General features: G+C 52.1%; 2 protein-coding genes across 2 annotated transcripts in view; both read left to right on the top strand.

Annotated features, from left to right (window-relative positions):
• LOC138364625 (uncharacterized) overlaps positions 1-8931 on the top strand; it is a 29197-nt gene extending 20266 nt beyond the window's left edge. Inside the window, exons 2-3 of the mRNA XM_069324574.1 lie at positions 953-1240; positions 1357-8931. Of these exons, the coding sequence (XP_069180675.1) occupies positions 953-1240; positions 1357-1869 (801 nt within the window). The 3' untranslated portion in view covers positions 1870-8931. The remainder of the gene's footprint in view (positions 1-952; positions 1241-1356) is intronic.
• LOC123748120 (uncharacterized) overlaps positions 1-16138 on the top strand; it is a 252555-nt gene that overhangs the window by 129325 nt on the left and 107092 nt on the right. The window lies entirely within an intron of this gene.

Here is a 16138-nt window from a genome sequence, read left to right as displayed (position 1 = left end):
AGGTAATAATGGGGCTGACACTGACCACAGGTGATAATGAGGCTGACACTCAGCAGGTGATAATGGGGCTGACACTGACCACAGGTGATAATAGGGCTGACACTGTCCGCAGGTGATAATAGGGCTGACACTGACCACAGGTGATAATGGGTCTGACACTGTCTACAGGTGATAATGGGTCTGACACTGACCACAGGTGATAATGCGGCTGACACTGACCACAGGTGATAATGCGGCTGACACTGACAACAGGTGATAATGGAGCTGACACTGACCACAGGTGATAATGGGGCTGACACTGACCACAGTTGATAATGGAGCTGACACTGACTATAGGTGAGAATGGACCTAACACTGACCACAGGTGATAATGGTGCTGACACTGTCCATAGGTGATAATGGGGCTGACACTGATAACAGGTGATAATGGGGTTGACACTGTCTACAGGTGATAATGGTGCTGACACTGACCACAGGTGATAATGGGGCTGACACTGTCCATAGGTGATAATGGGGCTGACACTGACCACAGGTGATAATGAAGTCGACACTAATCACAGGTAATAATGGGGCTGACACTGTCCACTGGTGATAATGGGGCTGACACTGACCACAGGTGATAATGGGGCTGACACTGACCACAGGTGATAATGGGGCTGACACTGACTACAGGTGATAATGGGTCTGACACTGTCCACTGGTGATAATGGGGCTGACACTCATCACAGGTAATAATGGGTCTGACACTGTCCACTGATGATAATGGGTCTGACACTGATCACAGGTGATAAAAGAGTCGACACTGATCACAGGTGATAATGGAACTGACACTGTCCACAGGTGATAATGGGGTAGACACTGTCCACAGGGGATAATGGGGTTGACACTGTCCACAGGTGATAATGGAACTGACACTGATCACAGGTGTTAATGGGGCTGACACTGTCCACAGGTTGAGGACCTCCGCAGGATGAGGGAGCCCGTCAAGAGCCTGGTGGAGGCTGGCCGGGTGGTGGCCGTCAAGAGCCTGGTGGAGGCTGGCCGGGTGGTGGCCGTCAAGAGCCTGGTGGAGGCTGGCCGGGTGGTGGCCGTCAAGAGCCTGGTGGAGGCTGGCCGGGTGGTGGCCGTCCAGGAAGACCAAGATGGCCGCCGCTCCGCCAGGATAACTCTACAAGACGGACAGCTGTACCTCCACCCACTCCTACGTCAGCCCACGCCCGCCCACGCCCACACCCTCCAGGTTACTTTATTACACCCACTAATCTTACTGACATTACTGACTTACTGAGTTGTGATAACTAATATGATAACATTTTGTTATACAGTTACCAGCATGATTTATATCATCTTGTGCAGGAGAGTGATGTTGTGGGCGTGCTGGACCCCTCCTGCACCCTGGCGTTCCTTGACCTCGGGTGGGCGGGGTCAACAAGAGGGCGGGTCACCATCCGGCTGACCCCTGACACACCGCTGGCCAGACAGTTTGTGTTGTTGTGTACGGGCCAGCGGGGCCACACCTTCCGCAACACTAAACTGTTGGGGGTGGGGTACAAGGGTCAGCCGGGGGAGTGTGTGCTGGGCGGAGACTACGAGAGTAATGATGGTAAGGGAGGAGCCCCACTGTTGCCTGACCTCCAGGGGCAGTACCGGCAGTCAGGCCAGGCAGGAGCTGTGGGGTCCTGGTGGCCGCTGGAGGGTCCCAAGAGTGCCCAGTTCACCATCACCACCAGGGACCGCCAGGATGGTCGCCAGTGGTCATGTGTCTTCGGTGATGTGGTGAGCGGCCTGGATGTGGTGAGGGCAGCAGTCAACCACAGTGACATTACGGAGGTGACTGTGGTGGACTGTGGTGTTGTGCTGCCACTCTAGTTCACTGTACCATCACCATCACTACTGTGGTGTTGTGCTGCCACTCTAGTTCACTGTACCACCACCATCACTACTGTGGTGTTGTGCTGCCACTCTAGTTCACTGTACCATCACCATCACTACTGTGGTGTTGTGCTGCCACTCAAGTTCACTGTACCATCACTACTGTAGTGTTGTGCTGCCACTCTAGTTCACTGTACCTCCAGCATCACTACTGTAGTGTTGTGCTGCCACTCTAGTTCACTGTACCATCACCATCACTACTGTGGTGTTGTGCTGCCACTCTAGTTCACTGTACCTCCAGCATCACTACTGTAGTGTTGTGCTGCCACTCTAGTTCACTGTACCATCACCATCACTACTGTGGTGTTGTGCTGCCACTCTAGTTCACTGTACAATCACTACTGTGGTGTTGTGCTGCCACTCTAGTTCACTGTACCTCCATTACTGTCGAGTTGTGCTGCCACTCTAGTTCACTGTACCACCACCATCACTACTGTGGTGTTGTGCTGCCACTCTAGTTCACTGTACCATCACCATCACTACTGTGGTGTTGTGCTGCCACTCTAGTTCACTGTACCACCACCATCACTACTGTGGTGTTGTGCTGCCACTCGAGTTCACTGTACCATCACCATCACTACTGTGGTGTTATGTTGCCACTCTAGTTCACTGTACCATCACTACTGTGGTGTTGTGCTGCCACTCTAGTTCACTGTACCATCACCATCACTACTGTGGTGTTATGCTGCCACTCTAGTTCACTGTACCATCACTACTGTGGTGTTGTGCTGCCACTCTAGTTCACTGTACCACCACCATCACTACTGTGGTGTTGTGCTGCCACTCTGGTTCACTGTACCATCACTACTATGGTGTGCTGCCACTCTAGTTCACTGTACCATCACCATCACTACTGTGGTGTTGTGCTGCCACTCTGGTTCACTGTACCATCACCATCACTACTGTGGTGTTGTGCTGCCACTCTAGTTCACTGTACCATCACCATCACTACTGTGGTATTGTGCTGCCACTCTAGTTCACTGTACCATCACCATCACTACTGTGGTATTGTGCTGCCACTCTAGTTCACTGTACCACCACCATCACTACTGTGGTGTTGTGCTGCCACTCTAGTTCACTGTACCATCACCATCACTACTGTGGTGTTGTGCTGCCACTCTAGTTCACTGTACCATCACTACTGTGGTGATGTGCTGCCACTCTAGTTCACTGTACCATCACCATCACTATTGTGGTGTTGTGCTGCCTTTATAGTTCACTGTACCACCACCATCACTATTGTGGCATTGTGCTGTCACTCTAGTTCACTGTACCACCACCATCACTACTGTGGTGTTGTGCTGCCACTCTAGTTCACTGTACCATCACTACTGTGGTGATGTGCTGCCACTCTAGTTCACTGTACCACCACCATCACTACTGTGGTGTTGTGCTGCCACTCTAGTTCACTGTACCATCACCATCACTACTGTGGTGTTGTGCTGCCACTCTAGTTCACTGTACCTCCATTACTGTCGAGTTGTGCTGCCACTCTAGTTCACTGTACCACCACCATCACTACTGTGGTGTTGTGCTGCCACTCAAGTTCACTGTACCATCACTACTGTAGTGTTGTGCTGCCACTCTAGTTCACTGTACCTCCAGCATCACTACTGTAGTGTTGTGCTGCCACTCTAGTTCACTGTACCATCACCATCACTACTGTGGTGTTGTGCTGCCACTCTAGTTCACTGTACCTCCAGCATCACTACTGTAGTGTTGTGCTGCCACTCTAGTTCACTGTACCATCACCATCACTACTGTGGTGTTGTGCTGCCACTCTAGTTCACTGTACAATCACTACTGTGGTGTTGTGCTGCCACTCTAGTTCACTGTACCTCCATTACTGTCGAGTTGTGCTGCCACTCTAGTTCACTGTACCACCACCATCACTACTGTGGTGTTGTGCTGCCACTCTAGTTCACTGTACCATCACCATCACTACTGTGGTGTTGTGCTGCCACTCTAGTTCACTGTACCACCACCATCACTACTGTGGTGTTGTGCTGCCACTCGAGTTCACTGTACCATCACCATCACTACTGTGGTGTTATGTTGCCACTCTAGTTCACTGTACCATCACTACTGTGGTGTTGTGCTGCCACTCTAGTTCACTGTACCATCACCATCACTACTGTGGTGTTATGCTGCCACTCTAGTTCACTGTACCATCACTACTGTGGTGTTGTGCTGCCACTCTAGTTCACTGTACCACCACCATCACTACTGTGGTGTTGTGCTGCCACTCTGGTTCACTGTACCATCACTACTATGGTGTGCTGCCACTCTAGTTCACTGTACCATCACCATCACTACTGTGGTGTTGTGCTGCCACTCTAGTTCACTGTACCATCACTACTGTGGTGATGTGCTGCCACTCTAGTTCACTGTACCATCACCATCACTATTGTGGTGTTGTGCTGCCTTTATAGTTCGCTGTACCACCACCATCACTATTGTGGCATTGTGCTGTCACTCTAGTTCACTGTACCACCACCATCACTACTGTGGTGTTGTGCTGCCACTCTAGTTCACTGTACCATCACTACTGTGGTGATGTGCTGCCACTCTAGTTCACTGTACCACCACCATCACTACTGTGGTGTTGTGCTGCCACTCTAGTTCACTGTACCATCACCATCACTACTGTGGTGTTGTGCTGCCACTCTAGTTCACTGTACCATCACTACTGTGGTGATGTGCTGCCACTATAGTTCACTGTACCACCACCATCACTATTGTGGTGTTGTGCTGTCACTCTAGTTCACTGTACCATCACCATCACTACTGTGGTGTTGTGCTGTCACTCTAGTTCACTGTACCATCACCATCACTACTGTGGTGTTGTGCTGTCACTCTAGTTCACTGTACCATCACCATCACTACTGTGGTGATGTGCTGTCACTCTAGTTCACTGTACCATCACCATCACTACTGTGGTGTTGTGCTGTCACTCTAGTTCACTGTACCATCACCATCACTTCTGTGGTGTTGTGCTGCCACTCTATTTCACTGTACCATCACTACTGTGGTGCTGTGCTGCCACTCTAGTTCACTGTACCATCATCATCACTACTGTGGTGTTGTGCTGCCTCTCTAGTTCACTGTACCATCACCATCACTACTGTGGTGTTGTGCTGCCACTCTATTTCACTGTACCATCACTACTGTGGTGTTGTGCTGTCACTCTAGTTCACTGTACCGCCACAATCACTACTGTGGTGTTGTGCTGCCACTCTAGTTCATTGTACCATCACCATCACTACTGTGGTGTTGTGCTGCCACTCTAGTTCACTGTACCATCACTACTGTGGTGTTGTGCTGCCACTCTAGTTCACTGTACCACCACTACTGTGGTGTTGTGCTGTCACTCTAGTTCACTGTACCATCACTACTGTGGTGTTGTGCTGCCACTCTAGTTCACTGTACCATCACTACTGTGGTGTTGTGCTGCCACTCTAGTTCACTGTACCATCACCATCACTACGGTGGTGTTGTGCTGCCACTCTAGTTCACTGTACCACCACTTCTGTGGTGTTGTGCTGCCACTCTAGTTCACTGTACCACCACTACTGTGGTGTTGTGCTGTCACTCTAGTTCACTGTACCATCACTACTGTGGTGTTGTGCTGCCACTCTAGTTCACTGTACCATCACTACTGTGGTGTTGTGCTGCCACTCTAGTTCACTGTACCACCACCATCACTACTGTGGTGTTGTGCTGCCACTCTAGTTCACTGTACCACCACCATCACTACTGTGGTGTTGTGCTGCCACTCTAGTTCACTGTACCATCACTACTGTGGTGTTGTGCTGCCACTCTAGTTCACTATACCACCACCATCACTAATGTGGTGTTGTGCTGCCACTAGTTCACTGTACCATCACCATCGCTACTGTGGTATTGTGCTGCCACTTTAGTTCACTGTACCATTACTACTGTGGTGTTGTGCTGCCACTCTAGTTCACTGTACCATCACCATCACTACTGTGGTGTTGTGCTGCCACTCTAGTTCACTGTACCATCACTACTGTGGTGATGTGCTGCCACTCTAGTTCACTGTACCATCACTACTGTGGTGTTGTGCTGCCACTCTAGTTCACTGTACCATCACCATCACTACTGTGGTGTTGTGCTGCCACTCTAGTTCACTGTACCACCACCATCACTACTGTGGTGATGTGCTGCCACTCAAGTTCACTGTACCATCACTACTGTGGTGTTGTGCTGCCACTCTAGTTCACTGTACCATCACCATCACTACTGTGGTGTTGTGCTGCCACTATTTCACTGTACCATCACTACTGTGGTGTTGTGCTGCCACTCTAGTTCACTGTACCATCACCATCACTTCTGTGGTGTTGTGCTGCCACTCTATTTCACTGTACCATCACTACTGTGGTGGTGTGCTGCCACTCTAGTTCACTGTACCATCACCATCACTACTGTGGTATTGTGCTGCCACTCTAGTTCACTGTACCATCACCATCACTACTGTGGTGTTGTGCTGCCACTCTATTTCACTGTACCATCACTACTGTGGTGTTGTGCTGCCACTCTAGTTCACTGTACCATCACCATCACTACTGTGGTGTTGTGCTGCCACTCTATTTCACTGTACCATCACTACTGTGGTGCTGTGCTGCCACTCTAGTTCACTGTACCATCATCATCACTACTGTGGTGTTGTGCTGCCTCTCTAGTTCACTGTACCATCACCATCACTACTGTGGTGTTGTGCTGCCACTCTATTTCACTGTACCATCACTACTGTGGTGTTGTGCTGTCACTCTAGTTCACTGTACCACCACAATCACTACTGTGGTGTTGTGCTGCCACTCTAGTTCATTGTACCATCACCATCACTACTGTGGTGTTGTGCTGCCACTCTAGTTCACTGTACCATCACTACTGTGGTGTTGTGCTGCCACTCTAGTTCACTGTACCATCACTACTGTGGTGTTGTGCTGCCACTCTAGTTCATTGTACCATCACCATCACTATTGTGGTGTTGTGCTGCCACTCTAGTTCACTGTACCATCACTACTGTGGTGTTGTGCTGCCACTCTTGTTCACTGTACCATCACTACTGTGGTGTTGTGCTGCCACTCTAGTTCACTGTACCATCACCATCACTACTGTGGTGATGTGCTGCCACTCTAGTTCACTGTACCATCACCATCACTACTGTGGTGTTGTGCTGCCACTCTAGTTCACTGTACCATCACTACTGTAGTGTTGTGCTGCCACTCTAGTTCACTGTACCACCACCATCACTACTGTGGTGTTGTGCTGCCACTCTAGTTCACTGTACCACCACCATCACTACTGTGGTGTTGTGCTGCCACTCTAGTTCACTGTACCACCACCATCACTACTGTGGTGTTGTGCTGCCACTCTAGTTAACTGTACCATCACTACTGTGGTGTTGTGCTGCCACTCTAGTTCACTGTACCATAACCCATCACCATCGCTACTGTGGTGTTGTGCTGCCACTCTAGTTCACTGTACCATAACCCATCACCATCTCTCCTGCATCACTATGGACTGTGGGTTTTGATGCCAATGTAATTCAAGTACAACCTTTATCACTATATTACCATAACTTCACTATCTTTGGTGTTTAACTATCATACGTGACTATCACTGCTGTATCACCATCATTTGCTCTTTCACAGTACTGTCACCTATCATTGCTATATCACTATCACCTCACTATAACATCTATATCACCATCACCTCAGGTCCCACACCTGGGATAATGTACTGACCATGTTGAGTAACTGATTGTTGGTGTCACTATATGACAGCTGTTGTCACTGTTATATCACCAACAGCTCACTATCACTTGCACTGCTTCACCAACATCATCTCACTTTCACTGCTTTATCACCTCACACTGATATATTTCCTCCTTACTTTCACTAATATATCACTATCATTGCTACATCACCACTACTGCACCATCACTGTTATATTTCCTTCACCTTGCTATCACTGCTATATAACCATCACCTCACTATCACTGTTATATCACCACATCACACTATCACTGATATATCACATCACCTCACTATCACTGTTATATCACTATCACTTCTATATCACCATCACCTCACTATCACTGCTATATCACCACATCACACTTTCACTGCTATATCACCACCTCACTATCACTTGCTATATCACCATCACCTCACTATCCCTTGCTATATCACCATCACCTCACTATCACTTGCTATATCACCATCACCTCACTATCCCTGCTATATCACCATCACATCACTAATATATTACCTTACTATCACCATCACCTCACTATCACTAATATATCACCATCTCCTCACTATCACTGCTATATCACCATCACCTCACTATCACTAATATATCACCACTTGCTATATCACCTTCACCTCACTATCACTGCTATATCACCATCACTGGTATATCACCATCACCTCACTATCACTTGCTATATCACCTTCACCTCACTATCACTTGCTATATCACCATCACCTCACTATCACTTGCTATATCACCTTCACCTCACTATCACTGCTATATCACCATCACTTGTACATCACCATCACCTGCTATATCACCATCACCTCACTATCACTTGCTATATCACCTTCACCTCACTATCACTGCTATATCACCATCACTGGTATATCACCTTCACCTCACTATCACTGCTATATCACCATCACTTGTACATCACCATCTCCTCACTATCACTCAGGTCCCACACATGGGGTCAAACACTAAGCTAAGTAACAAAACTTAGCTGTGGATAAGCTGCCATGTATATATTTTACACCAGAATATAACAATGTAATATAATATATATTATTTCATTATCCATAGTGTTACTCTACAGTTGTAAATTGGTCGGTGCTTGTTAGTCTGTAAATAATATTACTGCTAAACACTACTAATAATTATGTGTTTAAATCACGAAAATTTACTCATGATGAAAAATTTGTTTCAATAATTACCCCTGGAATCATTCCATGGTTTAGATATGTTGATGATATTTTGTGTATATGGCCTACAGATGTAAACACAGACGAATTTGTAGCTAAACTTAATGATCAAGTCACCTCTAGAAAATTTACTATGGAGACTGAAATTGGTAAATGTTTGCCATGCTTAGATATACTTATTCATAGGGAAGATTGTTCACTAAAGTTTAGTTTTTACAGGAAGTCTACGAATAATTTATCTTATTCATTATTTCTCAGGACAGATACAATGTGAAAAAATCTATTTTTTCCTCTATGTATCTCAAGAGCTCTTCGGGTTGTTAGTCCAGAATTCTTTGATGAAGAGTTTAAGAATATTGATTCTATTGGTCTCAAGCTTTGTTATCCACTGAGTTTTATGGAAGTTTGCCGTAGCAAAGCACGTCGTACATATTATAATAATATATGCAGTGAGAAAATTCGCCCAAAGAATGTGTTGTGTTTACCATATTTTTCTGGGTTTGAAAATATTGTCAAGGCCTTGAAATTTTTTGATATACGTGTATTGTTTAATTACAAAAATACTGTTAGAAAACTATTAGCTAGAAACTGTCCTCGTAGTGATAATTGTATCATATATAAAATACCTTGTAAAGATTATAATAGGTTCTATGTTGGGCAAACATCTTAAGATTTGAAATGTAGAATGTCGCAACATAAATACTCTGTAAGACGTGGCCAATTGTCTAATGCGTTGTTTGTTCATTTGTCAGAAAATTCCCACCAAATTGATTGTAAGATGGCTTCTTCATTAACGAATTGTAAAATCACTTTCAATAGGAACATAACTGAATCTGCTTTAATACAGATTACAAAATTATGTAACTTGAACATTAGCAGTGGTTTGTATAATTTAGATCCATTTTTGATTGATCAGTTAAAGGGCATTTCTGGGGGGAGCCCCGTCGGCTCCCCGGAGCTATCCCAGGCTGATATGCTAATGTCAGACTTTGGCATCAGTCATGTGTATGGAGTTCTTAGGCCTACCGGGGACCACGGCCAGAACCGGGCCCCCTCAGAGAGGCAAGGGGAGCAATGGCCTATAGAAGCCCCCGTGTTAGTGGAAGCATTCTATGTCTGCCATCGACCGGAACAGGCACCCAGAAAGGTAAGCGCCCCAAAACAAACCCCTATTCTGGTTAAAATTGCTACCTAAAACCGAACTAGTGGATAGAACTCCCCAACCGAAAACAAGCAAACTAGTGTGACGTCACACACTGCCGCGCCGCTGTCTGCGCAGCTCCCCCCTCCCCGGGAGGGGGAAGGGGGAGCCCCAGACCCCCCGCGCCGGCTACCCACACCTCAGTTCTTGAGGCTGATGCTATAGGCGATGGTCGTGTGCTCTGGCTCCGGTGTCGCTACTGCACTGTGCTTTGCGTGTGGTGTTAGTTTTGTGGGTGCGAGAGCCAGGAGTTATCTTCAGTACTCGGGCTGCATGCGCCTAGGGCTGCCTTCCCTAGGTGCCCTGTAAGTACTGCCCTTGGGGCTTGGGGCCACCTTCCACAGGCTCCTCGGGGTCTGCCTCTGCTGGTCCGTTTTACCTTTCGGTTTTTCGGCCGCCTGTTGGGCTCTTGGGTGTTCTGTTCTCCCTTGTTACCGGCAGGTAAGAGGCAGTTTGCACTGGTAGGGGCGCAGGGTGCTGCTCAGCTTGTATTTCCCGACATCGCGGCCGGCTCTGTTCCTTGGGGTTCGCTGTCCTCTTGCGGGGTTTTGTTTTTCTTTTTGTTTTTGCCTGGTGGGGGGTTCTGTCATTTTATTCAGTTTGTTTGCCCTTCCACTGTTCTCCTCGGTGGCGCCCCCTGCTAGGTCCCCGTGAGTGTACACGTCCCTGGGGTTCAGCTTTAGAAGTTTGCTTGGTAGTTTTGGGCGTCGGTTTGCGGCACCCTGCCTGGGACTACCTGAGCGCGAGTCCTCTTAAAGTAAACGCTCAGGACCCTGGGAATCCCCTAGGGGGCGCGTGGGTCCGATGGATGTGACCCCGGAGTCCCCACTCGCTGTGTGCGAGTTTGAGGGTTGCTCGGTCCCCTTGTCTCAGGGTGACCCTCATTGTTTTTGCCTCTGCCACGCTGCCTGTTGGGTCGGTGATACTTTCGACCCTGAGTCCTGTGAGTGTTGCTGCTTGCTTGTGACTCAATTTACCCAATCCTCTGATGATTCTATTCGGGTACAGGCGGCACGGGCGTTGCAGTCTAGGTTTCGTCTGTTGCAACGCGCTCGGTTGGTTGCTTCCCCGGATGCCCCGGGGCTGCCCCGCTTTGCTTTTCGAGACCCGGACTTGGGGGTGGGGGTCGCTTCGATCCTGGTTCAGTCTGCACCTCCTCATCCTTCCCCTTCTGTTCGTTCTGGTCCCCCGCCCCTGCTTCCGGCCCCGAAGCGTCTGAGGGTTTCGGGGTCGGAGCAGGGGTTACTTGATCTCGAGACTCGGGCAGCTTCGGGGGTTGCCCCTTCCGGGGGGGCGGCAGAGGCATTCGAGTCTTGTCTCCCGGCCGAAGCTTCAGGGTCTGACCAGTGGGCCCCCCTTCCTCCAGCTTTTCCGGCTGCTCTGTCCTTGTCTTGTGGGGTCGGGGCTTGGGGAGAGGACTCGGCCTCGGGTCCTGTGGTGACGGACCTCGAGGCTGGGGAGGGGCTGACTTGGGGGGCCTTGGGCCCCGCTGGACCCCGCCTGGGTTTTTCTTCCCACTGAGCGGGGCTTATTGTTACAAGGAGTGGGGTTTTCCTTCCCCCCCCCCCCCCCCCCTGCGTACGAGTTGGATTTGGTATCGGCCCCTCCCCGGGTACGGTTTCGTGTTCCCCCGGGTACGTCGGTTCCGTCCTTCCGGAGGTTTTCGGCTTATTGCATCCAACCTGGTGTGGTGCGAGCGGCCTTTGCAGCTTACCTCCTGCGTGACCCGGATTATGCCTCGGAAATGGATCCGTCCACGTTCAGGTTTGGGACTTCGTTCCCTTTCTGGCTCCGTTACGAGGTTCCGGAGTCGTCCTGGCTAGCAGACTGCCCCTTGTTTGGTCTGGATTCCTGGCATTCCTTCTGTCGTTCCCGCACGCTGGAGTGGCGGGAAGCTTCCACGGTGCTTCAGGTTTTCCTGGGGGGTGATCTTGAGTACCTGAATGTGTGCTTGTTTGCCCCTGCCCTTCCCCGCGATGTGGGCGTTATTCAGCTCCATGTGCAGGTTCCCTCCCTTTCGGCGGCGCTCGTGGCGGAGGACTTGCGCGCTCGGGGCCTTTTGTGTTCGGCCTTGCGGTTCTTTTCCCTCCTGGAGCTGTCTTCGGATTGGCTCGTGGAGGATGTGGGGACGCTTGGGTCCGTCCCGGGGTCCGGCACCTTGTCCTCGGCTGCGCGTTCGTCGGCTGCCTTGTTGAAGCTGTTCACGCCGATTTTGCGGGATGCGGTTTCCCTGTTCTATGCTTCCCGTCTCGCGTGTCGGCAGGCGGTGCTGGGTTCCTCCGTGGAATCTGCTTGGGCTCTGGCTCTTAGGCGTTCTTCACCTTTTTGTCCTCTCCTGTTTGGGGAGTCGGCCGTGGCGCAGTTTATTCAGGCTGCGTCGGCGGCTTGTCGTCCGATGTCGGACTTGTTGGTTTTCCGGGGGTCCCGGGGTGGGTCTTCCCGGAAAGGTCGTGCCAGGGCTCAGGGTTCCTCTCGTCGTGGTAGGCCTCTGGTGTCAGGTTTGGGGTTGGCTCCTCCTGCGGACCCTCCCTCGTCTGGTCGGCGCGGTGTTCGCGCTGTGCGGGGTTCTGGGTCTCGTAAGGGTCGCCGGCCCTTTCGCGGTTTGCCCCTTTGACGTGGCGATGGGGGGGCGGCTTGCGCTGTTTGCTCGCGCCTGGTCCCACGATTCGTGGGCCTTTCGGGTCGTGTCTCGCGGCCTGTGGTGGCGTTGGGTGGCCCCTCCCCCCTTGGGGGGTCGGGGCTGGCAGGGCAGGCTTCTTCCCCTGCGCTCTGTCGAGTCGTCTTGGAGTGGGTGCGCTTGGGCGTCGTCGAAACGACGTCGTCCCTCAGATGGGTTTCCCGTCTGTTTCCGGTTCCGAAACGGGACTGCGCGGACCTGCGGTTCATTCTGGACTTGTCCCGTCTGAACCCCTGGGTTCATTGCCCCTCCTTTCGGATGACTACGCTGTCTCAGGTTCGGCTCCTCTTGGAGCCGGGAGCTTGGATGGTGTCCCTGGACCTCCGGGACGCTTATTGGCATGTCCCGATTCATCCGCGGTTCAGGGACTGGCTCGGTTTTGTAGTGGGGCGTCTGAGTTACCGCTTTCGTTGTCTCCCGTTCGGGTTGAACCTGGCACCTCGCGTGTTCACACGCCTTACACGGGTTGTGGTGGCTCGTTTGCGTCTCCTAGGTGTTCGGGTGTTGGCCTACCTCGACGACTGGCTGGTTTGGGCTCCCAGCCAGTCAGCTTGTTTGCTAGCCAGGGATTTGGTTCTTTCCCAGCTCGCCGGGTTCGGGTTCTTGGTGAACTGGAGGAAGTCCCATCTGGTTCCCTCTCAGGTTCGGACTTGGCTGGGTCTCGTGTGGGACTCTCGAACCGCCTCCTTGTCTCTCCCTCCGGAGTCTCTCCTGCGGCTGCGGTCCCGCCTTCGTCTGTTTCTGGAGGGCCCTCGGGTCACCCGGCGGTTGCTCGAGGGGCTGTGCGGGAGCCTGAACTTCGCGATGGTGGTCTACCCGCCGGGTCGGGTTTGGCTTCGACGGCTGTTCTGGTTCCTTCGGGGTTCCCCCTTCCGCCTCTCTCGCGATCGCAGAGTTCGACCCCCGGGGGACTTGCGTCGGTTGCTGCGTCACCGGCTTCCTCTTCGGGTTTTTCGGGGTTCAGTGCCTTGGCGCCTACCCGAGCCCTCGCTCGATGTGTACACGGATGCGTCGTCTCTCGGCTGGGGTTTTGTGACCAGTGCTCACCAGGCCGGCCAGGGGCGTTGGGATCCGTCCTTGAGTCGAGCTCACAGTACGGTGCGGGAGTTCGCGGCAGTGTGGTTTGCTCTGGGGAGGATTCGGGTGGCCCGCGGATCGACGATTCGGCTCCATTCGGACTGCTCTCCGGTGGTTCATTGCCTGAACCGAGGGGGTTCGATGCGGTCCTTGTCTCTTTGGGGTTGGTCGCTTCGGGTGACTCGTCTGCTGAGTTCTCGGGGTTTGGCTCTCCTGGCGGTTCACGTACGGGGCGTGTGCAAAGTCTTGGCCGACGCCCTGTCTCGCTTCGTTCCCCTCTCCACGGAGTGGACGGTCGACGACGAGTCCTTCCGTTGGCTTTGCCAGACGTTCGGGCGCCCCGAGGTGGACCTCTTCGCGTCGGCGTGGTCGCGGCGTCTTCCCGTTTATGCGGCGCCCTTCCCCGATTGCGAGGCCGTCGGGGTCGATGCCTTTCGGCTCGACTGGTCGAGGTGGGGGTTCCTGTACCTCTTTCCCCCGGTTCGGCTGTTGCTCCAGGTCCTGGCTCGCTTAGAGACTTACCGGGGGAGAGTTGTCCTTCTGGCCCCTTGGTGGCCGGCCCAGCCTTGGTTTCAGGCGCTGGTTGCTCGGTGTCCGAACCCGAGGGTTTTCCCGCGGCTCCGCCTCTTTCAGCAGATCAGGCCGGTACGTCATGTAGCTGGTTCGATCTTCTCCTCGAGTCTTCGCGTATGATTTTTTTGACTCGAGTCTATCATCATCTCTATGGTGATCAGGTGGCCTCCTTGTTGGTGTCCCACCTGAGGGCTTCTTCTTGGCGGCAGTATGAAGTTTCCTGGCGGTCCTTCCGTTTCTTTTTGCGTCTTCGTCGTGTTAGCTCCTTGTCTGTTCGGGTGGTCTTGTCCTTCCTCTCGTGGTTGTTTCAGGACCGTCATCTTATGCCTAACACTGTCGCTTCGTATCGTGCGGCGCTGGCGGAGCCGCTTCAGCTTGCTTTCGGTATCGATGTTACGTCTGCGCCGTTTCGCAAGCTGTCTCGTGCATTGTTTCACCTCCGGCCTGCTCATGCGTCGCCTGAGCCGTCCTGGTCTTTGGACAGAGTGCTCACTTTCCTTTCATCTCCTCGTTTCGTTGTGGCCCCTTCGGTCCAGGATTGTTTTTCCAAGGCCCTTTTCTTGTTGGCTTTGGCCTCTGGGGGTCGGGTAGGGGAGCTTCATGCTCTCCTCCGGCGCAGGGGTTTCTGCTCTTTTGGTCGTGGTGATAGTTTTGTTCGTTTGCAGCCGTCTCCTTCTTTTCTGGCAAAGAATGAGACTGCTGCGTTCCGGAGGGGTCCATGGGTGGTTGATGCTTGGTTGGTCAGGCCGGGGGTGCATCATGTTTTGTGTCCGGTTGCGGCGCTTCGCCGTTATTTGTGCGCCACAGCTTCTGTGTCCGGGGACGCGCTGTGGGTTGATCCGGTTTCCCTTCTTCCCTGTTCGCGGGTTCGGGTCTCTCAGGTCGTCCGCAGGGTTATTAGGTCCAGCCAGCCTGCGGTCTATCCCCGTGCCCATGACGTTCGTAAGTTCGCGGCTCTTGCTGCCGTCTTTGGGAATATGTCTTGGTCTGATATTCGGGCGCGGGGATTTTGGCGGTCGAACAGGGTCCTGGCTGCTCGTTACCTTGTGAATGTCCCTGGGCCTCGTCGGGCCTGTGTTGCTTTGGGTCGGCGGTTGCGGCCAGTTGTCTCGGCTTCGAATTGAGGGGTGAGCGACGACCGCCTCCCGGGTAAGTCCCTCTTTTTCTGTCTGTGGGTAGTTAGCTCCGGGGAGCCGACGGGGCTCCCCCCAGAAAACCAGCGTTGAATGTAATGAAACGCCATTTTCTGGGTGAGTCCCGGAGGCTCCCCGGCATCCCTCCCTCCCTCCGGTCGGCGGTTTTTCGCGTTTTTGACATCCAGCCTCAAGAACTGAGGTGTGGGTAGCCGGCGCGGGGGGTCTGGGGCTCCCCCTTCCCCCTCCCGGGGAGGGGGGAGCTGCGCAGACAGCGGCGCGGCAGTGTGTGACGTCACACTAGTTTGCTTGTTTTCGGTTGGGGAGTTCTATCCACTAGTTCGGTTTTAGGTAGCAATTTTAACCAGAATAGGGGTTTGTTTTGGGGCGCTTACCTTTCTGGGTGCCTGTTCCGGTCGATGGCAGACATAGAATGCTTCCACTAACACGGGGGCTTCTATAGGCCATTGCTCCCCTTGCCTCTCTGAGGGGGCCCGGTTCTGGCCGTGGTCCCCGGTAGGCCTAAGAACTCCATACACATGACTGATGCCAAAGTCTG

The sequence above is a fragment of the Procambarus clarkii genome, chromosome 14 (genome assembly GCF_040958095.1).
Source record: "Procambarus clarkii isolate CNS0578487 chromosome 14, FALCON_Pclarkii_2.0, whole genome shotgun sequence".
NCBI classification, from domain to species: Eukaryota; Metazoa; Arthropoda; class Malacostraca; order Decapoda; family Cambaridae; genus Procambarus; species Procambarus clarkii.
This window is presented reverse-complemented; position numbering and strand designations above follow the sequence as displayed.